This window comes from Morus notabilis, unplaced genomic scaffold, assembly GCF_000414095.1.
Source record: "Morus notabilis unplaced genomic scaffold, ASM41409v2 Scaffold333, whole genome shotgun sequence".
Taxonomy (NCBI): domain Eukaryota; kingdom Viridiplantae; phylum Streptophyta; class Magnoliopsida; order Rosales; family Moraceae; genus Morus; species Morus notabilis.
Window position 1 is genome coordinate 517,011 of NW_010363630.1, and position 26,408 is coordinate 543,418.

The window sequence follows — 26,408 nt, forward strand, 5'->3', positions numbered from 1 at the left end:
GGAGAATCTTTCTACCCGGGGCTTCGCCTAACCTCTTACACAATGTCGATTTTCCACGGAGATCGACCAACCAAGTAACCTAATACCAAAGTAATGATTAAGAGTAGTGAAGCACTTAGTTATACACTCCTATAAATAGTTTTACACAATTGAAATCACTAGGAGATGATGAACTCACACTATCACAAGATAATTCAAGGTAGGCTCAATAATGTGTGAGAGAGTTAAGGATTTAGAGAAGATGATGATTATGTAGACACAATGGAGAACTCTCTTTTTGATTTTTGGAGCTGTGAATTCGTTCTCTGTTTTCAGCAAAATCCATTGTTGAGAAAAATGACTATTGTCTATTTAACCTCTCTTGCCAATGGTTATATTTTTGCCTGTTTACCCAGTACCGGTCGACCGGAGCAGTTGATCGGTTGAGACAAATTTGAATTCGGGTTGTTCAACATTCTTATTGAGTGTCTGTTGAACAGAACCGGTCGACCAGAGCGGTTGACCAGTTGAGGCAACACCGGTCGACCGGTGCATTTAGCCTTCTCTATCACCGAACGACATAGGTCGACCGGTTGACACTTAATTCGCCTCAAATCTTCACAAATTTGTACTTTTAAGCCAAATGTCATTATGCACTAAGTTTGGTCTCATTTTTAAAGAATAATGTGAGTGTGTGCATGAGCCTAAACAAGAATTAATCATGATAGTATAAAGTCAAAATCAAATACAAGACTAAGGAGATATAAAGACTTATTAGTACTTGTCCAGCTTGATTTTGTTTGCTTGCTCTTGATCTTTAGTATTTTAGCACTTCAAGCCTTGAATTCCTTCTTCAATTTGCATTTGTCAATCTTGAATGTATTTGCATTGAATTCCGCAAAATACTTCTTGAGTTGATTTATAACATTAATTACTCTAAATACACAACTCAAAATAGAATCATTAGAAACATAATACATTGTGTTTGTTATCATCAAAGCATGAGAATATTCAACCTTGGGCCAACATAATGTTCTTTTCTACTAATCTTTCTTGTTACTTTTGTCACCTCTCTATGGATACGACCATCTTTTTGCGCTATAATTGACCGCTTGTGAATAACAATTTTGGGCGTTAACTAACGTTCATCTTCTATCGCGCAAATGAAGGCGAGATTACAGCCCTGATGTCATGCCTTAACCTCTATGAAGGATGGTCGGGACAATGTGTGAGTAAGGCAAAATCTAGTGTTCTATTCTCCAAAATTGTTGGAGCAGAGGATAAATGGTGCATTATATGTATTTGTGGAATGGGATAAATAAAAGGAGATGAGAAATATCTTGGCAATCTGTTATTTCTCTCTCGCAACAGATCTATTTTCACTTTCCTCAAAGAGAAGTTGATTAAGATATTAGAAGGGTGGATGGTTAGACCCTTATCGTGGGTGGGTAGATCGACTCTGATCAATGTGGTGGCGCGAGCTATACTGATCTATTCACTATCAACCTCTAAATTTCAAAAGGGTTGTCTGATGACATGGATGGGATTCTTTGACGATTTTGGTGGATGGGTAGGCCAGATAGGTTTCGTTTTCTGGCCCTTACTTGTTGGCAGGGGATTTGCAAACCGAAAGTGAGTGGCGGGCTAGGGTTTAGGAGCTTTCGGAACTTTAATAGTGCCTTGCTAGCTAAGTTGGCATGGGAATTGGCTTCAGATAAGCCGGTGTTATGGGTGAACCTTCTGAAGCAAAAATACTTTTGAGGGGGATCTTTTTAGGATGTTGAATTCAATAGATCTGACTCTAGTCTATGGATGGGAATCCTCGGTGTGAGAAGCTTAGTAGCGAAAAGGAGTCGTGCTCTTGTGGGGGACGGTGGATCAATCGACATATGTTTAAGGCCTTAGGTTCCCTGGCTTCAATCGGGCATTCCCAGAGTAGCCTTCAATCCAAGATGCTTGGATGCAGCTAGTTTCCCCTTGGATTATCAAAAAGCAGTATATTTGCTCCTCCCGAACTTTAGGGAGTGGAGTGTTAGCCTAATTCGATAATTGTTTGATGATGAGTCGTGCGAGGCTATTTTGAGGACTAAACCTTTACGGAAGCAATCTCTAATATGTTGATGTGGAGGCCCTCTAAATCAGGTAAATTTTCAGTCACGAGCACGTATAAGTTCCTAGCAAATGAAGGGGAGGATATGAAGTGGGAGTTGGGCAACCGAATTTTGAAATGGAGATTGCATGAGTGCTATAAAGTGTTCTTGTGGCGGATGGCGAAAGGAGTCCTTCCTACCTGGGCCCGGATGAGGATGTTTTCTACTGTCGTTGTGTGTTCAGTTTGTGCAGGTACTTTGGAGAAAGATACTCATATTTGCCTTATGTGCCTATTTACAAAATTCGTCTGGTTTGATGGTCCTTGGGGCATTAAGAGAGACAATTTACCTCTTCAGAATGAAGCTGATTGTGTCGAATGGTTGTTGAACCCCCTTATGATATTCCATCTGAAGAATTTATTATTTGGGGTGCCATATGCTTCTACCAGCTATGGAAAATGCAGAATGAGCGAGTGCTTAAAAGCGTAGACCACTGCAGGAGGCGCGAATTAGAGGTGATCAACTGCTTGTTCAATGATCGTAAGTGAGTTTTGGCGGCAAAATCTCAGGTATCAGAGAGTTGTAGATAGTTTCCTTTCTGGTGATTGTCCTTCTGGTTGTAATATGCTTTCTTGTGATGATGCTTTTGCGGGAAATAAGGCAGGGCTTGAAGTAGTTTTGCGCATTTGTCACGGTAATGTCCTTGAGAGATTGCTCAAGTCCTTGAAGCAAGTTCGGCCTTAGACGCTGAATTAAAGGCTTGTGAGCTTGTGGTTAGGCTCTCTCTACCTCTCGAGGGCCCTCTCGTAGTGGAAAGGGATTCTAAAGTGTGCATGGAGGCTTTGTCGGCCATAATGCCTCCCCTGGACTACACAATAATTTTATCCTTTCTTCATAGTGTTGCGGCAATCTTAGATCCTTCTAAGATCGTTTTTAGATGGATTCCCATATCTGATAATGTTTTGGCTCATAAGCTTGCTCGAAAGGTTTTGTTTCGTAATAATAGTAATGTTAAAGCTCTAGAGGAAGAAGTCTCTATGTGACTTCTGCTTGCTGCCTCCAGGCTTTAATAAAAATGTTTATTCATAGAAAAAAAAAAATCTGTGTGTCAAACGCGAAATGGGACTATTATATCTTTTCGATATGAAAGTTCTCTAAAAAAAAGGGGGGGCAATATCTCACAATGCAAAACATAATACACACAAAGATCTCTTTCTTTTTTTTTCTTTCACTCTTTCTACATATCGTAAAAATAAAAAATAAAAAAAGGGCGAATAAGACTTGGAAATATTCATATATTATAGGTATTACGTCCACATTTAAAGAGGAACGCGAAATCCACAATATGCACTTCAGACCCGGCAGCAAACTAAAGGTAAGTACGTGTAACGATAAACGAGCAATAAGACAATATAATTATTATTATATTATATTAAACAAATAAATTATAATTAATGTATTATATAATCATAACTGTGTAATACACTATAATATATAATAATATTAGAATTATAAGAATATATTAATATTTATTTATATTAATTATTATATTATTATTAATATAATAAATATAATTATATCAATACAATATAATATATAATATATAATATATTATAAAATAATAATTACAATATCATATAATAATTATATTAAAATTATAATATCATATTATTAAAATAATTATAATAATATTATAATATCATATTATATGATAAAATAATAATATTAGAGTTGTGAATATAATTATGATATTACTATTATATTATATTGTATTATATTATATTATATTATATTATGAGTGAATTTTAGAATGAGAAGATTGTAAATTTTAAATTTCATTAGGGGTATTATAAAAGTTTTATTAATTGTACTATACTAATTCCCGCATAATCTGAAAGCTAAAGTTGTCTTTTGCTACAAACTGATTTTAGGAGGGAAAATGAATACCAAACTAAGTCAATATCTGATCATTCAATGTGTAAAGGTAGCAACTTGTGTTGTTAGCCACTTAACATGCCTTGACCTGCATCGCCCCATAAATAATTAGGTGTGGGTCAAACCCGTCCTATTGACATCCTTTATGTAAAATGTGTAACTAGTATTATTTAAGTACCAATAATTATTTATAGAAAATATAGCATAACTCAGTAATTATGCTTTATAGACATAGTCTAATAATAATTTCACACCTGATTCTACCATAAAGTGATGAGATGAATTCCCCCACCCTAACTTAACAAAAAATAATAATAACCCACGAAAAGTACTGAAAGTAAAATAACTTTAAAAAAAAAAATAGCATAACCCACGACAAGTACTGAAATTAAAATAAATTTGACCAATTACGGCAATAGAAAACGACAATAATTTGAAACAAGCAAAAAAGACAACATGAAAAGTTTAAACTGTAAAAAAAAATAACAGCAGAAGAAAACAACAACAGTAAGAAACGACATGAAAAGTATAGAACGACAATAACAGAAAAAAGAGAACCAAAAAAAAAAAAAAAGGTGAAGGGAAGAAAAATGAGAACCTAACTCAATTCAAGCCAACCCCGTCAAGGTTTCTTCCAAGATGACACTGAAACGACTCATTCGATCCCTGTTTAGCGCCAAACCAACCTCGACACCACCTTTCTGGTCCCTACTCTCAGCAAGAGAAATCGTAGTCGCATCACGAAAATGGACCGTCTCGCTCTTTTTAGGCCGCCCCCACCCGAAATCCGCCTCATAAACACCAAATTTCGGCGAGCCCGTGACGGTAAGATGTTGCCACCCAGATTCCTTTATTTTCTTGAACTTCATCAACCAATTCTCGAACGTCTTCAAAGATTCCTTGTTCAATTCCCCGACTTCCTTCCCAATGGCCTTAGCCGCCGCGACGATACCATTTTCTGCCAATAGCTCCTTCCTCTTTACCGTTGCAAAACATATTGTCATGCAATTTCCAAAATAGGTCGTTGGTAATGGAAACGCGACGCGACTTCGACATTCCGCTACAAAGGCGAGGTAGTAAGGCTCGTCATCTTTATCGGTGTTGACCGCGGAATTCCTCTCTTCCGATCTGTGTTGAACGCGGAATTCCTCTCTACCGATTTCGCCAAGCAAACCCATATCAACGCGCAAGTAGAGATAAACGATGACATGTGAAACGACGACGAGCTTTTGTCATTGGCCAATTGTTTTGCGACCCACTGCTTTAGTCTCTCCATCTGGACTTGGCTTAGAGGAAACGTGCTACGGATGTTGTGAATAGTACGACCATCGCGGACTCGTCTTTCGTCCTCATCTTTACTTGTCGACCCCAAACTCCACCATTCGTTCAAGATCTCCAGCTCAAGCCCATATTGGTCCTTGATCGCCGCCCGGTCGTGAGACGGCAGCCGTAGCTCTCGATCAAGCCGGGCTAAATCTCCGCCGGTCTTGCTAAGCAACGCCCATGATTTCATGAAGTGGTGAAACGCCCTCCCGTCGCTCCCCGCATGGTTTCTCTGTACGGCGATGCAGATGCCGAAGTTGGGGAAGACGGTGACTTGCACGGCCAGGAGAGGTTCCACACGTGTGCCGTCTTCCAAACGTGTGGGTGAAAACTTGGGGACGAACGGGTCAAACGCTCGGACGGGTAGCAGGTGATTGGCCGAGAGAAAGTGGAAGTCGGCGGTGGACTGGGCGACGGTGAGGGAAACGGAGTCGCCGTCGGTGAAGAGAATGTTAGGCTTCGCGGGCGGCGGAGGGCAAACGAGGTTGCCGGCCAAGGGGAAGAAATGTTGGAGGGTGAGGGAGAGAGAATTTTTGAGAGAGGGAAGTAGGGTTTCTAAGAAGTGGTTGGTAGGGTGAGGAAATTCATAGAAGTAGACGCGTTGCATGTGGTTGCAATTCAGAAGCCATGGCATGTCAAAGAAAGTGAGAGGAAGAGAGGTTTTTGGGACTGAGCCTGGCGGTGGAGAAACCTTGGCTTGCTCGATTACCTTCACTTCCATATTCGGCAGCGCCATGGATATTGTGAGGATTTTGAGAATTCCCGTTGAATGTTGATCAATGTAAATTACGGAAAAAGAAATCCTTAATTGTATGAGATTTGTTTTTAGGCTTTTTATATAAAGGTAAGGGGCTGTTCAAGAATCATATACCGCTTCAATAATAGGCATTTTATGTAATTATTTCTATATGATTATCAAATTGTTATGTTACTAATTTGAATAAATAAAAGGTCACGCATGTCGCAGGCAATTTTCTTTTTTTTTTTCCTTTCTTTTTTTTTTGGTACTAAATTTTAATAATTAGGACTGTTTACAGATCGAATTACACTGAGAGTTAATCAGAATCCCGTTACTTTAGATTGAAAAAACCTCAATCCGTTACTAATATGTGAGACCTCCAACCCAACTTAATCTAATTCAGAAACATCAAAATTCACATATTGGGTTTCGCGAATTGGGGTTATTATTTGAGACTCTAAATTTAAACCTACTTAAAGCACATTTTTGAACTATTGTTTAGGTCACAAATTTATTTCAATAAGTGGTTACTAGTTCTTTTAGTGGAAACATGCAGTGCATTCTAAGCCTTCTTTCATGAAGATTGTGAAAATTGTAATATATGTGTTACAAATTTGGTAGATAAAAATCACGTTTTCCCCTCCTATTGATGACCACCTACCCACATGTGGTGACCACTCTCACCTGATTTGGTTATTAGTTGAGTACTTCATTAAAAGATTGTCTAACATTTCAAAAAAGAAAAAGTGTTCAATCTTGTTGCGAAGCATTATTTTTTGACTAGTAGTTTGGGGAGCCAGATCTATTGTCCTAACTAAAAGAATGTCTTATATTTTAAGTCCTACATTAACAATAAGTTAGAGCTACAAGGCTCTAAGTTTCTAAGGATTTTAAAACAACATCTAACTTAATGATGTAGCGAAAACTTAATTAAATAAAATTAAAAAATAAAAATAGAAAGAAAGATCAGTTATAGCTTGTTAATTCACATAAAATACCAAGAAAAACTGCTTTTAAAAACTGTTAATTAACACAAAATACCGGAATTTAGGAGAAAATTGAGAAAAAAAAAATTGAAATTTTATTCAATTGAATTAGTTTTCATTATAAGAGGGTGTCTAATAAATATATATATGAGCAAAATGAAAACTGAAAACTAACCTATTCTAAAATAAAAAAATAATAAAAATACAAAATTTTTCAAAAAAGAAAAAATTTGAACTGAAAACCAGAATTGAAACAGCCAAACACGGGAAAAAAGGAAACGCAATCTGAACTGAAATCTGAATTTTCTAGGTCAACTTATTACAAAAATGATAATTTCTAAAAATTGAAAAACTAACCTTTTGAAAGCCTAAATGATTGAATTGGCTTGAAAACATCTCACATTGTGGCAAAGTGATGAGTTAAGTTTGTTGCGTCATTTCTACCTAGAAAATACATATTTATCGTCCAAATCTGACATCGCTATAAGATCCCATTAAAATCGAAAAATTTGCCTTATTTAGCTTAAAAATGTTCCCAACACACCATAAAAATGAAATCTTTTCGCACCGCATCACTTAAGCTCCTATATATGTTGCCAGTAGCCGGTTCCGCGTAGCTTTTGGTTGAAGATGTGAATTAGGGATGATAATAAACGAATGAAAATCAAAAAAGGAAAAGAGAGCGATGATTAAAAAAGTAAAGATTGACTATATGAAGAATTAAAGGGCCAAGAGACTTATAATAATGGTAAAAGAATGGCCACGAACAAAATGTGTTAAAATTTAAAGTTCAGAGGGAAACCACTCCACAGTTCAAATGTAAAGGCAAAAAGTTATAAACTTGCATTATAATTATTATTTGTTGCTTAAAAAGGAAGGAATTGTCAATTATTATAAAATCTTTATAATTTTTTGACAATAGTTTTGAATCTTTTGATGATTGACACTCGTGTCCATGTCACAGTCCAAAAATAGAAATTTAAATGAATTCAGGGTAAACACGAAAAATACTGAGACCCGACAGCTGCAGTCGTTGATCGACAATTGGCATGATCAACATTTCCATCAGGATAAGGGTTGGGCCAATGATGCTACTGAGGCTGCATATGTGAGTATGTATTTAACAAAAGTCTTTCAAAATGTTCTTATTCATTGACAAATTTCGTTGTCAATTAATATTTACTAATTACTAATAATAGGGAAAGATGGTAGATGACTCAGGTGTTGGAGTCTGGGCCAAGCTCCTCCATCAGTAACGTCGATGAGATTACCATTCTTGAGAATCTTCTTGGAAACCATAGGGGTCACCGCACGGGAGTGAGACCTAAAATCACTACAAGAAAAAGGTATTTTTGCGACGACAAAAAGTCGTCATAAAAACCCACATATAGTCGCAAATAACGATTTTTACGACGACGTGTCGTCGCAGATTTGTTGTCGAAAATAATTAGTTGCAAAAACTTTTTTTGCGACGACATAGTGTTGTCGCAACCGTATTTGCGACGACAAAATGTTTTTGCGACGACAGGCGTCGCTAATACGCCGTTGTAAAATTCTCGTGATATTATAATTTTTTGCGACGACATTTCAATTTGTCGTCGTAAATAACCTCATTTTTTTGTGATGACAAATCTAAAAAAGTCGACGCAAAAAACCGAAATAATTTTTTTTTTATAATTTTTAAAAAATGGCAATTAATTAATTTTTAATAATTTTAATTAAAAATTATTATGTTACATACTGAATATAATTTATTAAGATACATTAAAAGTGAAATATAAATTAATATTAAAAACAGTAAATCTAAATAAATTTATAAAATATATTATGAATACTATATGAAGTGCATATATAATGTTTAAAAAAATATAAAAGTCTAAATAAAGTGAAAAATAAAATTATACATATAACGAAACTAATCGTCTAAGTTTGCAGCATCACCAACAGCTGAATCATCATCAGGACTGTCATCATCTGAAGGATGCAGAAGTGCGTCTAGGTCAATTAGTTCTGGATGATCAATCGTAGGTAATTGGATGTTTGGCTGTAATTCAGCCACCAACTCTAACACCTTCACCTGATTGTTATAAATCTTAACTTGTTCCTGGTACGATTTCTTTAAATAACGACTCACATGTGGGTTAGGTTGAGCCGATGATGTTGCATCCGAGTTTGAACCATCAGAGGAAGGAGAAGCCCCGGAGTAATGCTTTTGGGAGAGCGTCGGACCCACTCTTATCTTATGTCCTCTACGCATACCAAGAACTTGCTCCAAGACCCTACGCTCGTCAAAGGCGGGTCTAGTCAAGCTTGAAGTAGACTGTGTTCTCTGCGTTTGTCTCTCCTCCTCCAGGGTGTTCTACATAATATAAGACATTATAATTGTTTTTACGTCTTATAAAACCACTATTTCAGCATAAAAAAATTTAATATGAAAAGTAAAAATACTTGCAAAAGTCTGTTCCGCTTGGGGATTAACCCAAGAGGCCCCGTGACGATGCATGTCCGCCCAATTGTCTATGGCAGACATCGGCTCTTAGGTCTCCGGACTGAACTGTCAAATAAATTACATTTGTTAAAATTCTTAAATTCTAACTAAATTTCGGCAGCATAACGACTTATTTTTCATATGATCCAAAAATCAAAACCTGTAAAAAAATAATTTTAAAAGATTTCGGCACACCATAGCTGCAAGATGTGCCACCCAGAACAATCATCACAAACATGTAAATACGATAATGAAGTCAAAAAATAAGTGCTAACCTTCTTATTACGATTCTGAGAGTACGATACCCGACCATGTAAGCTTGGATACTTTTGGTTGCTACGATTAGTTTTATTTGTCTCTGATATTTTCTGTTTATAATTAACTATAATAAGTAATAGTTACTTGAAATTATGTATAAAAAACCATCAAGTTCTAACAATTCTATAATTACTTGAAATTTGTCGTTGGAGAACCTATCGCAACAACGATCCTAATGAAGTTGATTCCTCATGTTACTCGGGAGACTTTCTCTACCATAGCGTTTGAAGTGGCGGTGCAGAGAACTTTTTCAGTCCTTGTAGCACTTTGCTGCCTCCCTATCAACAACAGACCTCAGAATATCGTTCTTATAGTTGTAGTCCATGTTAAACTAGTTCTTGCAAAATAGTTTCACATCATTAAAACGCATTGTTAACTTTAGTATAAACTATACAAATTATTGCATAAAAAAATACCGGCATCCGGTTCTGAACTGTCCTCTTGTCCATGTCGCTAATGTCCTTCCAAGCATCGTGGAAGGGCTCGCATATATCCCTGGTATGAATACCAACTGCACTTTCAAACCAAGCACCATATTTACCAAGCGCCTTCCAAGTACCTCCCGCCTCATCAAATTCTACTGTGATTTTTCCGTCTTGAAGGACCTTTTGGGCGATTTCATCACCTTTCGCCCCACCTCGACCTCTACGTTGTTGAGGTTTAGGTGCTGTAATCATATGTAAGCATTTCAAATCAACATGTACTACTACATTTATTTACTATATGATAGAACGGGAAAAAAGTTAGAATAACATACCAAACTCACAGAATGCGAGGGCTCTGTGAGGACCGGGAAGAGGCTGTGCTCCCCCTAAAGAGCCAGCGCAAGTCGCTACCAGACCAGCCATCAATGCCTATGAACAAATTCACATTAATAACAATATTTATAAATTCACAGAAGATCATAATATTAAAACGAAAGCTGAGAAAAAGGACAAAGATTATTATTCTTAAATTCTACTCATCGTCGCTGCTACATTATTGATTGTCCACATCATCATTTATGTCATCATCGTCTTCAGATTCGATGACTTCCTCCTCAACGTACTCCTCTAAAGCAACGTCTTCTAAGCTGCAAACATCTCGTCTACTGGTTGATTAACTATTAGGTCGACACCTGAATCCGCTTCTACTTCACCATGGTGAATCCATGTACTATACAATGGATCAAAACCAAATCGATTTATATGCGCTCTCACAGTTTCTACTCGATGCATTTCATGGTTTCTACATTTCACACAAGGACAACTGATATGGCCAATTGAAGTTGCATAATTTTTGGCGACGTCAATAAAAGCAGATAACCCATTCCAATATTCATCCGACAATTAGTTCCTCAAATAAGTCCAACTTTTGTCAATCGGCATTTGAACTATAAACAACAACAGACATAACAATTTATTAATGTGTTTAATTAATTTTAATTCTACTCTTTATTAACGAAATTAAATTTTATTAATTAAAGTTTCTTAATGAACTTATTAAAATTCTCATTTTCTAACTAAATTTTGGCAGCATAACGACTTATTTTTCATATGATCTAAAAATCAAAACCTGCAGAAAAATAACTTTAAAAGATTTCAGCACACCATAGCTGCAAGATGTGCCACCCAGAACAAGAATCATAAACATATACTAAATTTCAACAATATAAGAAAATCATAATTCAAATATTGTCATCATAATCCTGAATTCATACAACCAAAAACTACAACAATTTTAAACTAAATAAATATAAAAAACTTACAAAGTTCAAACCCACTAAACGGGGGCTGAAAATAGCAGGATTAAGTCAGAGGAACCGTGCAAACAGTGACAGAGGCAAAAAATCAAAACAAAACATCGAACATAATTTTTAAACACCAAAATTAACATTTTATTAACATCTAGAGTAACATATAGACACAATTCTTGATTAATTAAATTCTCATAACCATAAAAAATGACTAAACTCGAACAAAAATCCATAACATTTTCTATTTTCTATTTCCTTCTTCCATTTACGTGGCAAGTAACAACAATCCCTAACAAAAATCCCTAAAAATCCCTAACATTCTTCAAATCAATGCAAGTAAAAACCAAACAAAAACAAAATTTACAAAAAGAAAAAAATAAAAAAAAATATGAAATTTTGTTTCGAACGGGGCGGGGCGGTGGGAGCAGCGGCCGGAGATGGGAACAAGAGAGAGGGGATCGGAAGAGGGGGGGGGAGAGAAAGAAGGGAAGTGAGAGAAGGGGAGAGAGAGAATGGAAGAGAGAGAGAAGACGGCGGGCAGTGGGGGCGACGGCGGCGGTGAGGGGAAGAAGAGGCAGAGAGAGTTAGCAGGAGAGAGAGAGAGAGAGAGAGAGATTGAAATAGGGGGAAATGAAGAGGAAGAAGTTAGGGTATAATAGATCAGACTTATTTGCGACGACATTGTCGTCGCAAATAAATTTAAAAATCGTCGCAAATACCCCACATCTGGAAATTATTTGCAAATAATCATTCCCCCGCGTTTGTTCTTGGTCAAATGTGTATAGCTTATTTGTGATGACAAAGAGAAAACATCGTCGCAAATAGAGTGATATTATTTGTGACGACACGTGTCGTCGCAACTAATAAGATATTTGCGACGACTTGGATTCCCTTTGGCGGCAAAAATCCACGCCATTGGAAATTGCGCGCCAAAACTATTTGTGACGACATTAAATTTATTAGCGATGACATGCTTAATTTATTTAACGGGGATTAATTGCGACGGCATGTCGTCGCAGATAATGAAATATTTGCAACGACATATGTAGTCACAAATAATGTCGTCGCAAATGACCTTTATTGTTGTAGTGAATGACTCAGCAACATTCATCTTTTGCTTCTTCCTCCTCCGAATCACAGTCCGGGATGCCTATTGCAGGTTTAGCTCCAGATATGCATATGGAGTTGGTCAGGAAGATGATGGATCTACGACCTGGAGTTGAGCGCACCATCATTCCACCCCCGCCAGGAATTGTGCTTCCTAGGACCGACGAAGAAGATGATGAAAATTAAGAAGAAGATGAAGAAAATGTTAACTGACGAGATTAAGATCTTATTACAGTATCTTATCATACTTGTATTGTTTTTATTTATTGTTAGACATTTAGATATGTTTGTTTTATCTATTTATTCTGTTATCTGACTATATGTTATTATTAGTACTATTATTATCCATGTAATTAAATTTCAACCTATTATTTAATTATTACATTTTATTTCATAATTTCTATTATTATCCACTTAATAAGTAAGCTGAAAAAAAAAGCAAAAATAAAAAATTTATAAAAAAAATTTTAAAAAACAAATATTGTCGTCGCTAATTGTCAGTATGAACAATTTTTAGCGACGACATTGCCATCGCTAAAAGTGTTTCTAAATTTTTGACATTGGACAAATTGAAAACTTTATGCGATGACTTTTTGAAGAAGTCGTCGCTAATTGTTTCGCTAACGTCCCGTCCGATTAGAAGCTTCGATTTGAAAATAGCGACGACTTATCGTCGCTAAAATATAGTGATGAGGACACTTCGTCGCTAAAAAAATATTAGCGACGAATAATTAGCGATGACGAGTCATCGCAAAAAAAGTTTTAGCAACGGCTTGTGATTCTTTAGCAACGACCTAAAACCCTCTTTTCCTGTAGTGGAACATTTTAAATGTTGTCATTTGCTTTTAGGCAAGTCTATTTCTTTCTAAAATCGGTAGGTTTCAACAAGCAACACTTGCAAAAATGAAATGAATTATCATTTATTTATGCATATTTTTCAAGAGTACTCTTGCGTAAAGCTTCTCAAACTAGAAAAGTGCAATTATTGGATAGGCTTGAACCCCGTGCAAGGATGTTCCTAGCCACCCTTTTCCATTAGCAGTTGAATTTGTTAGCCGACGTGAATATTTCACTCTTACATTATGATCCCACCAAGTATATATTGATTACACAACGATATTTAGTCTTAGAGTGAAAATGTAAGTTGTACCATATATCTTAGTTGACAACATAGATAGAAGATAGTACCCTTTTTGCCTAACTTTGTCCAAGTCACGTGACTATTACATTTTGTATAATTTGCTTGGACTTTATGAATTTAAGTTGGGAAGAGTTTGGTTTTTGCTGGTTTCAACTGTGACAAAATTTTGGCTTACTTCAAACGTTTGTACTTCCAAACTCCTATCTATTTGGCCAAAAAAAAAAAAAAGGCTCCTCTAGTTGGTTTGCATTTCCACCTTTATTTTTTGTCCATTCCTCATCTTGATTATATAGGGTCCTCTAGTTAGTTTGCTTCTGTGTTCCCTCATCTTGATTATATATATATATATATATATTATATATATATATATAGGTGTGGGGGTGTTATTCGTGATTCCACAGGCTTTCTTGGGCGCCTTTGCTAAGAAACTAGTTGGTGCACTTAGTGTTATAGATTTAGCTGCGGAAAGCTTGGCAGTTCAAGAAGGCCTCGTTTTTGCTATTGAGAGTGGTTTGGCAGTAGTTAAATATGTTAATAATCCAGCGGCTTTAGCTGTGGAAGAGCCTATTTTAACAGACATTAGATTACTGCTTCATGAAGCTGGTGATGGTTCATGCAGTTTTGTTACACGGGATTGTAACAAAGCGGTCCATACACTACCACAATTAGCTATCTCTCTAGTTTCTGACCAGTATTGGTTGGAAGAATATCCGGATTGTATTGCAAACATTGTAAGTGCCGACATGGCTTCTATTTAATCTTATCCCTAGTATCACTTTCAAAAAAAAAAAAAAAAAATTGTCCATTCCTTAAATTTAGAAATAAAAAAGTTAAGAAATTTAGCGAAAGTGATAAATGTAGAAGAACAATATTTTTAGTGTTGCTATTTACTTTTTAGGTAAGTCTATTTCTTTCAATAATAGATAGGTTTTGTAAAAGGTGAAATTTACAATAAAAATTATAGCCAATGACCTGTTTGGATGATCAGAGAGTTGGTAGTGCTACACGGTAAATAAAGTATGAAAAATAATAAAGACAGAGACACAAGAATTTACAGAGGTTCGAAAAATAATAAATCTATGTCTTTCTAAAAACAATAAAGTACGAAAATAATAAGTCTATTTCTTTCTAAAATTGATAGGTTTAGGTAAAAGGTGGAATTTACAATTAAATTTATAATGGAAGTCAATGATCCAGTTTGGACGATCACAGAGTTGGTAGCGCTACACAGTAAATAAAGTACGAAAGTTAATAAAGTTAGAGGCATAAGAATTTACAGAGGTTTGCCTCAAATTAATGAGCTGCGTCTTCTGTAAGGTCTCTAAATGTTTAGATGAGAGAACAAGAATGCGAGGAAAGAAGAAGGGAATTAAGAATGCAGAGAGAAAATATGGAAAGAAGGGGAAAATATAGTGTAAGTGGAGGTAGAATGAATCTAGGGCTTCTTCAAATACGTGTTTGGCTTCTGCCTTGCATATGTTTATGGTGTGTGGAGTGCTTTCTTGTGCGTGGTTGATCCTCCAGGATTTGGCTGGTGGAATCCTTATCGAAGAAATGAAGATCTTATATATATATATATATATATATATGACACCACGGTCGAGGAATTACCCACTCCTTTGACGACAAGCGCCGAGGCCTCCACGTCGAGGTTGAGTCCCTGGTGTCGAGGGATCAACTGTAGCTAAGGTGCCCTTCATACGTTAAGAGTTCATGCGGGATGAGGCGTGTCGAGAGCCCTGAGGAAGTGGCAAAGGCCACGACGTCGAGGAAGCGGCCTAGTCCAATCCAAAGATAGTCCTGTCAACTCAGGAAAAGATATACTGTATCAACTACTACTGTTGAAGTCAGGAAATCAGGTAGCTGGTAAAAGTGGTTTGCCTGATTGGGAAGCTGTAATCATGGAAATACAACTGCTAAATCCCAGAATTAAGGGATTGATGATGATCTCCTCGGGAAATGCAGAAGGGGTCTCTCATGTGTATAAGGCCTATAAATAGAGCCATGAGAACTCATTAAGTTTTTTACGCACTATTCTACTACTTCAGAGAGATTATAACCAACAAAGTATTAGTGCATTCACAAGTGGATTAGACTAAGAAATCTTGACGAACCACTATAAATTCTTGTCTTCTCTATATAAATTTACAGTATTAATCCTTAATTAACCCGTAAAAGGTTACTGTGAGTGTTCTCAGAGAGTTAATTTTTAGTTGACAGAAAATCACCGTCAACTATATATATATATATATATATGCGCGCTCTTTCCACTCAAATGGGATACTTGGGGATCAAGTAAATCTTTGTTGGGTTGCCTTTTATCTTTTTTTGGCGTGATCTTTTGGAGACATTCTGAAGATAATATCGAGTGATCATGATTATCTTATAACTAATTTGTGGATCCCAAGGTTGCACGACTTGTCCTGACTCGTTGAATAAGTCGAGACTCACTAGTCGCATATGAATCTGTAGCATGTTTATTAGATTCATGAGTTTGCTGACCCGATCAGTAGTTTGCTACCTGTTGGCGACTTGTTTGGTGGTCCGCAACCAACAAGTCATCCACGTTCATGACTCGTTTCAGACACTGATTTTGTGATTAACTTGTATTTTCTTATATGTGTTGGCACGTGTGTGGTGAGAGTTGAGGTACTGACTCAACAGTTTCAATAACAAATAATTGCAAAAATAGAGTGGTCGTTAATTTCTTATGTTTATTTTTCACGTGTATGCTAAGTTTCTTATTATATACAACTTGCAAATTGCATGTTTTTTTTTTCTTTGTAAATAAAATTAAATAAATATGATATATTTATTCAAGTATTTAGCAAATGAATATGAGCTTTTCGAGGCATAACTGAAATTTTGAAGATAGACGTTATAGGATAATGATTAGTAAGTAGGTAATATTAGAGTTGTTACTTTAATGCCTTAAAGGCTTGTTTGGTTTAACAACTCAAATTGTGAAGATTTGAAACTTTTTTATTAGAACTATAAAATCTGAACTGTGGTGATTTTAATTGTGATTGGAACCGGTGTTTAGATATGAAATACATTGTAATTTAAATAGGGAATAAAATTTGAACTGTGTCTGAATAAAGTATTAAAAATGTCATTAGAGTTTTGTAACAAATCTTATAAAACCCACTGAAATAAATCTTTGGATCCGTCACTTGGCTCAGCCGAACTCCAAGTCACCTTCAACACCTATTGCCACGAGTACTTCATACATGTTGAAACACATGATACTAGCATCCAAGATGATCTCCAAATTAGCTTTTAACCCTTCTTAAAAAAGCAATCTAAATCACTTCAAAAAGTTATTGGAGACTCTTGCTGATAATGTGTACTGTTATAGCATAAATATAAAGTAGCACACAACAAAATTATAAGGCACATAAGAAAATTATAAGGCACATATAAGTAAAATACAGTAACATGAGAGAAATAGAGAGAATAGTTGATTGTTATAAAGTGGCAAAAGTCAAAAGCCATGATACAATAATTATAAATTGGCAAAAGTCAAAAGCCATGATACAATAAGAAAATGCAACTTATTGTAGTTCTTAATTAAGAGGTTATGGAGATTATAGAATACCAGATTTTTCATGATCCTATCGCCCCTTGTACCACATGTGAAAATGGGTATTGTGTTGCTCAGGAAATAACGAAACACACATGAAAGAAACAAACATTTGAAATAGGCAAAAAACAAGATCGACGATGAAAACTGATATAAAAATATATTAGAAAGATTGTGAATAAAGTCGAAGTTTGGGAACACTCAAGGTATTAAGTATTACGATTATTAGTATTGTTAGTGTCTAAACTATGAGTACTATGACATTTTTATTCTTTTTACTTTTAGTTTTGGCGAATTACTTCTCAAAATATTATTTTTTATAGTTTATTTTTTTCACACTAAAATTGGCAATAGATCTTTGTAATTTAACAGGGTAATTTTGTGCTCTTTGCATTATAACAATAAACTAATTATTCACACTAAATATAAACTTTCTTTGAACTACTATTGAAAACCCTTGAGACTAAAAAAGTTTGCATTTAATGTAATATTTTCTATAAAGTTTTCTGTTATTATACGATAAGTTTGTTATTAATATTTATGTTAAATTTTAGAACTAATCCTTTATCAATTTTAGTCTGAAATACTAAAACGGCTAAAAAGCAAAGAATAATATATCAGAATAAAAAATTTGAAAATCAAAGTATTACAACGCTCATAATTTAGGGACTAATTACAATACAAATAACTCTAAATTTAGATTAAAAAATCAGAAGTAGAAGTTCTTTTTGTTAATGATGTTAATAATCAATGTTGTATTCTAATTATCAGTAGTTTAATCCCTTCACAAATGTAAATGGCTCAATAATTTCCTATATTATTTACGGAATCTACTCTCAATTCGAGTGCAATTGCAGCAAAAATCAGCATGCACGTACCTATTAATTTATTTCTTTGTCTGCCCCACTTCTTTTTTGTTTTCCGATCTCTACTTTAATTTGGAAAAATAAACGGTACGTGAGGAGTTCGGTAAAAGGCTGCCACTACCATTGCCGTGATTTTTGATAAGAGAGAGAGGAAGCTTGAAAAAAAATTTAGTACTGAAATTAAAGTAGATATCAGAAAACAAAAAAGAAGTGGGGCAGACATAGAAATTAATGAGTCCATTTGTTTCACGGATTTAAATCGATAGGTTTGAACTTTTAAGTTTGAACTTACCTGTTAGTTTTTTGTGATTTAAATTAGTGTTTGGTAGTTTAAAAATCTAAATAAGGAATACAGTTTGAATCAGCATTTGATAACATTATTAGCACTATAGGTTGTTTTTTTTTTCTTTTTTAAATGTAAGTGAAAATAATTAGTGGGAACCTTTGAGTTAGGTTTGTGATCGGTGTTTTATATTAGAACCTTTGAGTTAGGCCCTGTTCATTTCGCCGATTCGAGTTTAGCATTCAAGTTTTACTACAGTAAAAAGTTCTCAGAAACAGTCACATCTAACTTTTTTATTACAGTAAAAAACTCTCACATAACATTACATCTAAACTCGAATTAAAAACTCGAATCAGCAAACTAAACGGGAAGTTACCTTAAGAACTTAAAAGGGAGATAAAGTTCTCTTCAACTTTCAATATTGATTCAAATGAACTCTAAACTCAACTTCAAACTCAAAATATGTAACCAAACAAGAGTTTGAATCCACTTATGCGTTGAAACCCCTCTAGACCCTATAAACAAAAAGAGGGAAAAGTGTAGCAATTATAGTTTGCGTAAAAATGCATACAAATGAGAAAAGTGCATTATTGAATCTTTTAGCCGGCGTGACGATCTCCTTAATTATTGGATAAATGACAAATGGCCACTTTTTCTTTTTCTTTTTATTTGTGGTGGGCTAGCTGTCATTTTGCACTCTTTACTTTGTCCAGGGGAAGTGACGGATTAACATAATGATCCCACTAAGTGTATCGGATGATAACATAATTACCTTTAGATTATAGCGAAATGTAATTTTTATACCATATTAGTTGACACCATGGATAGTACCCGTATTGCTTATCCGTCACGTTGTGTGAAATGATTTGAATTTTTTTTTCCAGAGAGAAAAATGGTTTGGATTTTATGAACTTAGGTGAGAAGGAATATTTGGTTTCAGCTGGTTTCAACCGTGAAAAAATTTTGTAGTGCCACAAATATTTACACTTCGAAACACCAATCTAAATTGGGAGCCCAATTCGAATTTTGGTTTACATTTCTACTCTGTCCACTCATTAAATTGACAAAAAAAAAAAAGTTAAGAAAAAATAATAGTGAAAGTTACTATTTACTTTTAGGTAGTTAAGGCCCCGTTCACTTCACTGATTCGAGTTGAGATGTGACTTTATATGGGAGCTTTTTACTGTAGCAAAAAAGTTATATTTCATGTGCACGCTTAATTTGTTAATATACAAAATTTGCACAATGCACGTATATTTTTTCTTATAAATAAAATTAAACAAATATGAGACATTTATTTAATTACTTTTTTTATTATATAAATATGAGCTATCTAAGGCATTAATTACTAAAGTTTTGAAGATAATCAATGTATTATTATTCTATTCAGGATTGTATATAAGTGTCCCACTCAAATAAATTTCTAGATCCGTCACTCGACTCTCCCCCACTCCAATCCACCTTCACCACCCACTACCACAGGTACTTCTATATGTTCGAACACATGAGCCTAGTATCCGAGATGATCTCCAAACCTTTCACTAACTTCTAAAAACAATTTTAAATCAACAAGAGTAAGGAAACTTATAATAGTGACACAAGAGAAATAGAGAGAGTACTCATCTTATTCATCATCTCATTGTTATTGTTGTTGTATAAATACAAGCTTACAGAAGTCATAAATATAGGCAAAAAATCAGTGGTAAAAGTCAAAAGCCATGTTACAACAATAAAATGCAACTTATTGTAGTGTTAATTAGGAGGTTATGACAGTTATGGAATACCAATTACTGATGGTGAACATCCACACCGGCAAATCATTTTATTTATAACAAAAAAATATAGTAACCGATAACAAACTGAAACCGCAATAACCTGACCAACGAGACAACAAAAAATGACAGCAAGAAGGCAAACAACAACAACAATGAAAAACGATATGATAATTGTAAACTATAACAAAAAGAAAGAAAGACAAAAAAAAAAAAAGACATGAGAAGAAGAAAAACGACGACAACGTTGATGTGACAATAAAAACCTCAACAACGAGAAAGAGGAATACGAAGACAATAACAGAATGATGAGATCAAAGAAAGATAAAGAAAAGAAAAAAGAGCACAACATGGAACAAGGAAAGAAAGACAACGATGGCAACAACTGCCAACATTAAAAAATTGAAACGACAATTACTGAAACGCAAAAAAAAAAAAAACAAAAAAAAAAACAAATTTTGACAGGAACCTAAATCAATTCAAACCAACTCCGACAAGATTTTTTCCAAGATGGCACTGAAACGACTCATTCGATCCCTGCTTAGTGTCAAACCAACTTCGACTCCACCTTTCTCGTCCCTGCTCTCAACAAGAGAAAATGTAGAAGAATCACTGAAATGAACGGCTTCGCTCTTTTTAGGCCTTCCCCACCCGAAATCCACCTCATAAAGACCAAATTTCGGCGAGCCCGTCACAGTGACATGTTGCCGATGTGACTCCTCTATTTTTTTGTACTTCATCACCCAATTCTCCAACTCTTTCAAAGCTTGCTTGTTCATTTCCCTAACTTCCTTCCCAATGGCCTTGGCAGCCGCGACGGTCCCATTTTCTCCCAATAACTCCTTCCTCTTCACCGGCACGAAAGACACCGCTAAGCAGTTTCCAAAGTAGGTCGCCGGTAATGGAAACTCGAGGCGGCTTCGGCATTCCGCCACGATGGCGAAGTAGTAAGGCTCATCATCTTTATTGATCTTTTCCGTGGAGTTTTTCGCTTCCGATTTCGCCAGGCAAGCCCATATCAACGCGCAAGTAGCGACATACGACGACATGTGAAACGACGTTGAGTTTTCGTCTTTGGACAATTGATTTGTGAGCCAATGCTTTAGTTTCTCAATCCGGGCTCTGGGTAGAACAAATGTGGCACGAACGTTATCGATATTACGACAATCGAGGACGGATTTTTCGTCGTCGTCGTCGTTGTCGTTTTTCCATGTCGATGCCAGGCTCCACCATGTGTTCAAGAACGCTAGCTCTTGCCCATGTGGGCCCTTAATTGTGGCCCTATCATGGGACGGCAATCTCAGCTCTTGAGCAAGCAACGTTGAATCTCCACCGGTCTTGCAAATCAACGCCCAGGATTTCAGAAAGTGGTGAAGCGTCTTCCCGTCGGCCACCACATGGTTAAACCGAACGCCTATGCAGATGCCGGAGTCGGGAAACACGGTGAGTTGCAAGGCCATGAGAGGTTCGATACGTTTGTCGCCCTCAACACGTGCAGGAGCCAACTTGGGGACCAACGGGTACAAGGCTTTGACGGGTCGCGGGTGATGGGCTGTGAGAAAGTTGAAGTCGGCGGTGGACTCGACGACGGTGAGTGAAACGGAGTCGCCATCGGTGAAGAGAATGTGGGGCCTCGCTGGCGGCGGAGGGCAAACGAGGTTGGCGGCGAAGGGGAAGAAGTGTTGGAGAGTGAGGGAGAGAGAGCTTTTGAGAGAGGGAAGTAGGGTTTCTAAGAAGTGGTTGATAGGATGAGGAAATTCGTAGAAGTAGGTGCGTTGCATGTGGTGAGAAAGGAGCCATTGCAAGTCCAGAAAAGTGAGGGGAAGAGAGGTTGTGGGGACTGAGCCTGGCGGTGGAAAAACCTTGGTTTGCTCGATTACTTTCACTTCCTCACTCAGCAGAGCCATGGATATCGTGAGAATTAGAGAATTCTGGTTGATCAATGCAAATAAGGAAAACTATATCCTTGCGTGATATTTCGATAAAATTTTGCTTATTATATAAGGATTATTAAGGGTCCAAGAATTATATATGTGGACGAGTTTTTAATAGTTACGTCTCCGTCACTTCTAAATATAAAAATTTTATGATGTGGTGTGATAAAAATTAAATTTTATTATTTATTATTTTTTTTTTTGTCAACTATTCAATTTATTATAAGTTTTTGATTAATATCTTCTAGCTAAAATAATAAATCAATAATATCTATTAATATATATATATATATATATATAATTGTAAAATTTGTGTGCCGCTTTCAATGAATAAAAGACAATTTTCAAAAATGAATAAAAGACCACGCATTGCATGTGGCGTATTATAAAGGTGCCAGCTGGCGCAGATTTCCAAATGTACTAGAAAACTATTGAGGAATATATAATTTACGTGTGTGGAGTATATCATTGATTCTTAGCATCTTGAACATATTATAAAGGAAACGGGCGCAGATTTCCTAAAGGAACGGTCCTTATTTTCCTTTTTTTTTTTTTTTTAATACTTGATATCACTTGTGTTCCAAACTTAGACTTTATTCACGATTAGATAATTAACAATGATTATTAGCATCCTGAACAAAAAGGAACGGTTCTTATTCTTTGATTTTCTTTTTCTTTTTTGTTAATTCTGAATACCGCATGTGTTATCAAACTTGACTTTATTCGCGACCTTTAACCATTTTAATTTTCTCAAGTAAGTCCTTCTAGTATAGTTTTGATGTAAATGTATTTGGTTATGATCATGATCATCTTTCTCTAGGGTATGAAAATATATATGTAGGATACGTTTTCTAATCCTATATAATCTTGACATGATATAAAGGGTTTAGAATTCCATTTTAAAAGATAATTTTGTTAAGTATAGGGATACATTGTTCTTAGAAGTTTATGGTTATTATTATACTTATGCTATGTTTGGTAGGGCAGATGAAAAATATAAGGGAATTATGAGAAGTAAAATATCAAGATGAAGGAAATGAATAAGTAGAATGGAGATTTTCTTTCACGTTGTTTGGTAGAAGAGAAAGAAAAGAAAAAAATAAAATGTCTAATCTAGTGTACTTTATAATTATAGCCTTATACAAATGAAAAAACTAGAATAGTGATTAAGATCAAAATAATTATTTTACATATCACGATTTTTCAAAATTTTCTCTTCTTTTTCTTTCCAACGCTGTTTGATTAAAAAAATTACAACTTCCTTCGTTTCTATTTTTCTCTCTATAAAACTATCCAAGATTCTCTTTTCCTTTAAAAAAATATCTTCGGTCTCTAACTAATATTCTTCCTCTCAATTTTCACACCACCAAATATAGGTAAACAAACGTGGGACTTAGAGTTTATTATATTTACCCTTTATACAACCCTACAAGATAGTGCTTTATTTAGAATCGCCAATCTTATATTTGGTCTATTAGACCACTCATTCGAAATTTTTAAGTTTTGATATCATAATAGAAATTGGACTTTTTAAGAGCTTGAATTTCAATCTTATAAGTTCAACTTTAACATAATAGTTCTTGTAAGATTTTATGTTCATTTTCATATTTACATGATATAAAACTCAGACTTATTTTACCCTTTCAATAATTCTAATGGTTAAAAAACTCTACCATAGCAAAAGAAAATGTCTTTAATGTTATTGATAATTTAAGTAAAAATACAAATAGTTAATTCTACTATAAGACATTGCTACATTTCTCTATTGATAGGATACAATCTAAGCATTAATCCATACCTAAATATAAAGAGGAAATCTATTTTTAGGGGGTTTCGTTTTGTCGTTTCTTTCTCTTTCCTTTTTTTTATTTTTTTACTTTCCACCTTTTTATTTTTTTACTTTCTTTCTTTCCTTTTATTTTTAAACTATCCTCCTTTCTTCCTCTTTTTTTTTTCTTTTTCTTGTCTGCCTATTTTTATCTTTTTTGTTCTATTATAAATTTTTTTCCTTTCTCTAAATTGACCCTCATAAATATGTACTTCTTTTTAATTCCTCGTTTAAATAATTTCTTCTTATAAATATCCCTCTCTTTTTTTTAAATCATGTTCTCCTGATAAAATGCTTCTATAGCGATTTTTTTTATTTTCATTCTTTTTTCTCTCTCTTTCAATTTTTTTTTCTTTCCCTTTTTTCGTTCTTATTCTTTTTTTTCTATTATATATATTTTTTATTTCTCTAATGAGACTTTAATAAATACATTTTTCATTCTTACTTATAGAATCTCACGCGGGTACGCGCGGTTTTTACTAGTATAACACTAAGTGCGTACATGCTCTATATCACATTGGATAAAAACCTAAATTTAAAAGAAATAATTACGAAAATATAATTTATATTTTATCAATATAAAAGTTTTCAACCAAACTAACCTGTTGCTATGAAATCTATAATACGTAAAAAAAAAGATGTAAGAAAGAGCAAATCCCTCGTAGATTGCTCATTGATCGCGACTGACCGGTCATGTCGTGACGCAGATTGCATTCCCTCGTAGGGGTGGTTGAGTGATAGATCTAAAAATATATTTCTTAAGAGGCGGTTAATATACAAGGATATTAATGCATTAAAGTAACAACTCTAATATACTACCTAGTACCTACTAGTAATTATCTTCAACACATTAATCATATGGATTAATTTCAAAAATTATCCTGAACTATGATCCTTTAACACTCTGTCCTTCAAATTTTAAAACGTAACATCTGATCTCCCGAACTTTGTTCCGTTAATAGTTTTGTCCCTTCCGTTACACTAAGTGACGGAATTCGCTACATGTCCATTATTTAGTGAGATTTGAAACTAGAATTACGCTTATACCCATCTTCGTTCATAATCACTAGTAACGGAAGGGGCATTATTGCATCAGTGTATCTAAAACTAGATCTCATGATTCCTCTCAAAAATCATATTCTAAGGGAGAGATCCGAAAAAATTTTAAAACGTTTCAAACCATTTTCACCTCCTCCAGTACCGCCATCGCCGACTCTGAGTTTGCTCTCAGATCGTGTAGAGCTGGCGTGAGCAAAGGTGAACGTGAATAGTCTGAGCACCAATGCCAAAGCCATAGCATTCATCTTCTTTGGCAGCACCACTCACAGAGGTCAACGTGCGTTCGACGAGACCCCAATATCCATATTTTTTTTTCTTCATCAACATTATTAATTTGAACTATTACTTATGGGTTTCGTGTATTATCTGTAAAGTTGAACTATGTGCAATGCAAAATATAAATACATTAATAGATCTAAAACTCAACCCAACCATTCGAAAAGAAAGTACCCAGCCAATCTCTTCAAAAGAAGAGATGAGTTTTTTTTTTCTCTCTCTCTTTTTTCTTTTTTTTTTTTCTTTAATTTTTCTCTTAAATGGTGGCTTCATTCAAGCAAACCTAGAAGAAATGTCCAAAGCCAAAACAAAACCCCAGAAGGGATGAAAAGTGAGTAAAAGAAAAATGAAATCCAGACGCAAGACGACTTCTATTTATCGATCTTGTTCATCTTTCTGCTAATTAGGAGAAAGGTATATTTGTTGATTCTTTAATATCCCGATAGCAGCGAATTTCGAAATATTTTTAGAGCAAATCTAAATTTTTTTTAATAACTTGATAAACTGATGCATTTTAATCCATTTTTTAATAACATGGGGTTTTTGCATGATATTTTACGATATAACCCTCATCATATGGGTTAAATAATGTACACGTGGTGAATTCTGTCACTCAGTGTAATGGAAGTGGCAAAATTGTTAACAGGACAAAGTTTGGGGGGAGCGGATGTTACATTTTGAAATTTGGGGGCAAAGTGTTACATGGGTCATAATTCAGGAGAAATTTTTGAAATTAATCATAATCATATTTAAGGCATCGTTTATTTCACCGATTATGTCTTTGAAAAACTCATATTCATTACCTGAGTACTTTAAAAAAAAGTTTCATACCTATTTGCTTTTTCCTTATAAGGAAAAGATACATGCATTGTGTAAATTGTATATACAAATACATAAAGTACACACATGAAACATAAACATAAATAAATGATAGTTCATTCCGTTTTGGCCACTGTTGATTGTTGA

General features: G+C 35.0%; 2 protein-coding genes across 2 annotated transcripts; both read right to left on the bottom strand.

The window, feature by feature from the left end:
- Nucleotides 1-4,034: 4,034 nt before the first annotated feature.
- On the bottom strand, nucleotides 4,035-6,191 carry LOC21401934 (coumaroyl-CoA:anthocyanidin 3-O-glucoside-6''-O-coumaroyltransferase 1). Its single transcript, XM_010104658.2, is given in 3 exon segments — nucleotides 4,035-4,092; nucleotides 4,608-5,127; nucleotides 5,130-6,191. Coding segments are annotated over 2 exon segments (1,449 nt in total). The 5' UTR covers nucleotides 6,064-6,191; the 3' UTR covers nucleotides 4,035-4,092; nucleotides 4,608-4,612.
- Nucleotides 6,192-20,824: 14,633 nt separating this feature from the next.
- LOC21401936 (coumaroyl-CoA:anthocyanidin 3-O-glucoside-6''-O-coumaroyltransferase 1) lies at nucleotides 20,825-22,252 on the bottom strand. The gene has a single exon (XM_010104660.1). It carries the CDS (start codon nucleotides 22,250-22,252, stop codon nucleotides 20,825-20,827), a length of 1,428 nt encoding a protein of 475 aa, XP_010102962.1.
- Nucleotides 22,253-26,408: the final 4,156 nt, after the last annotated feature.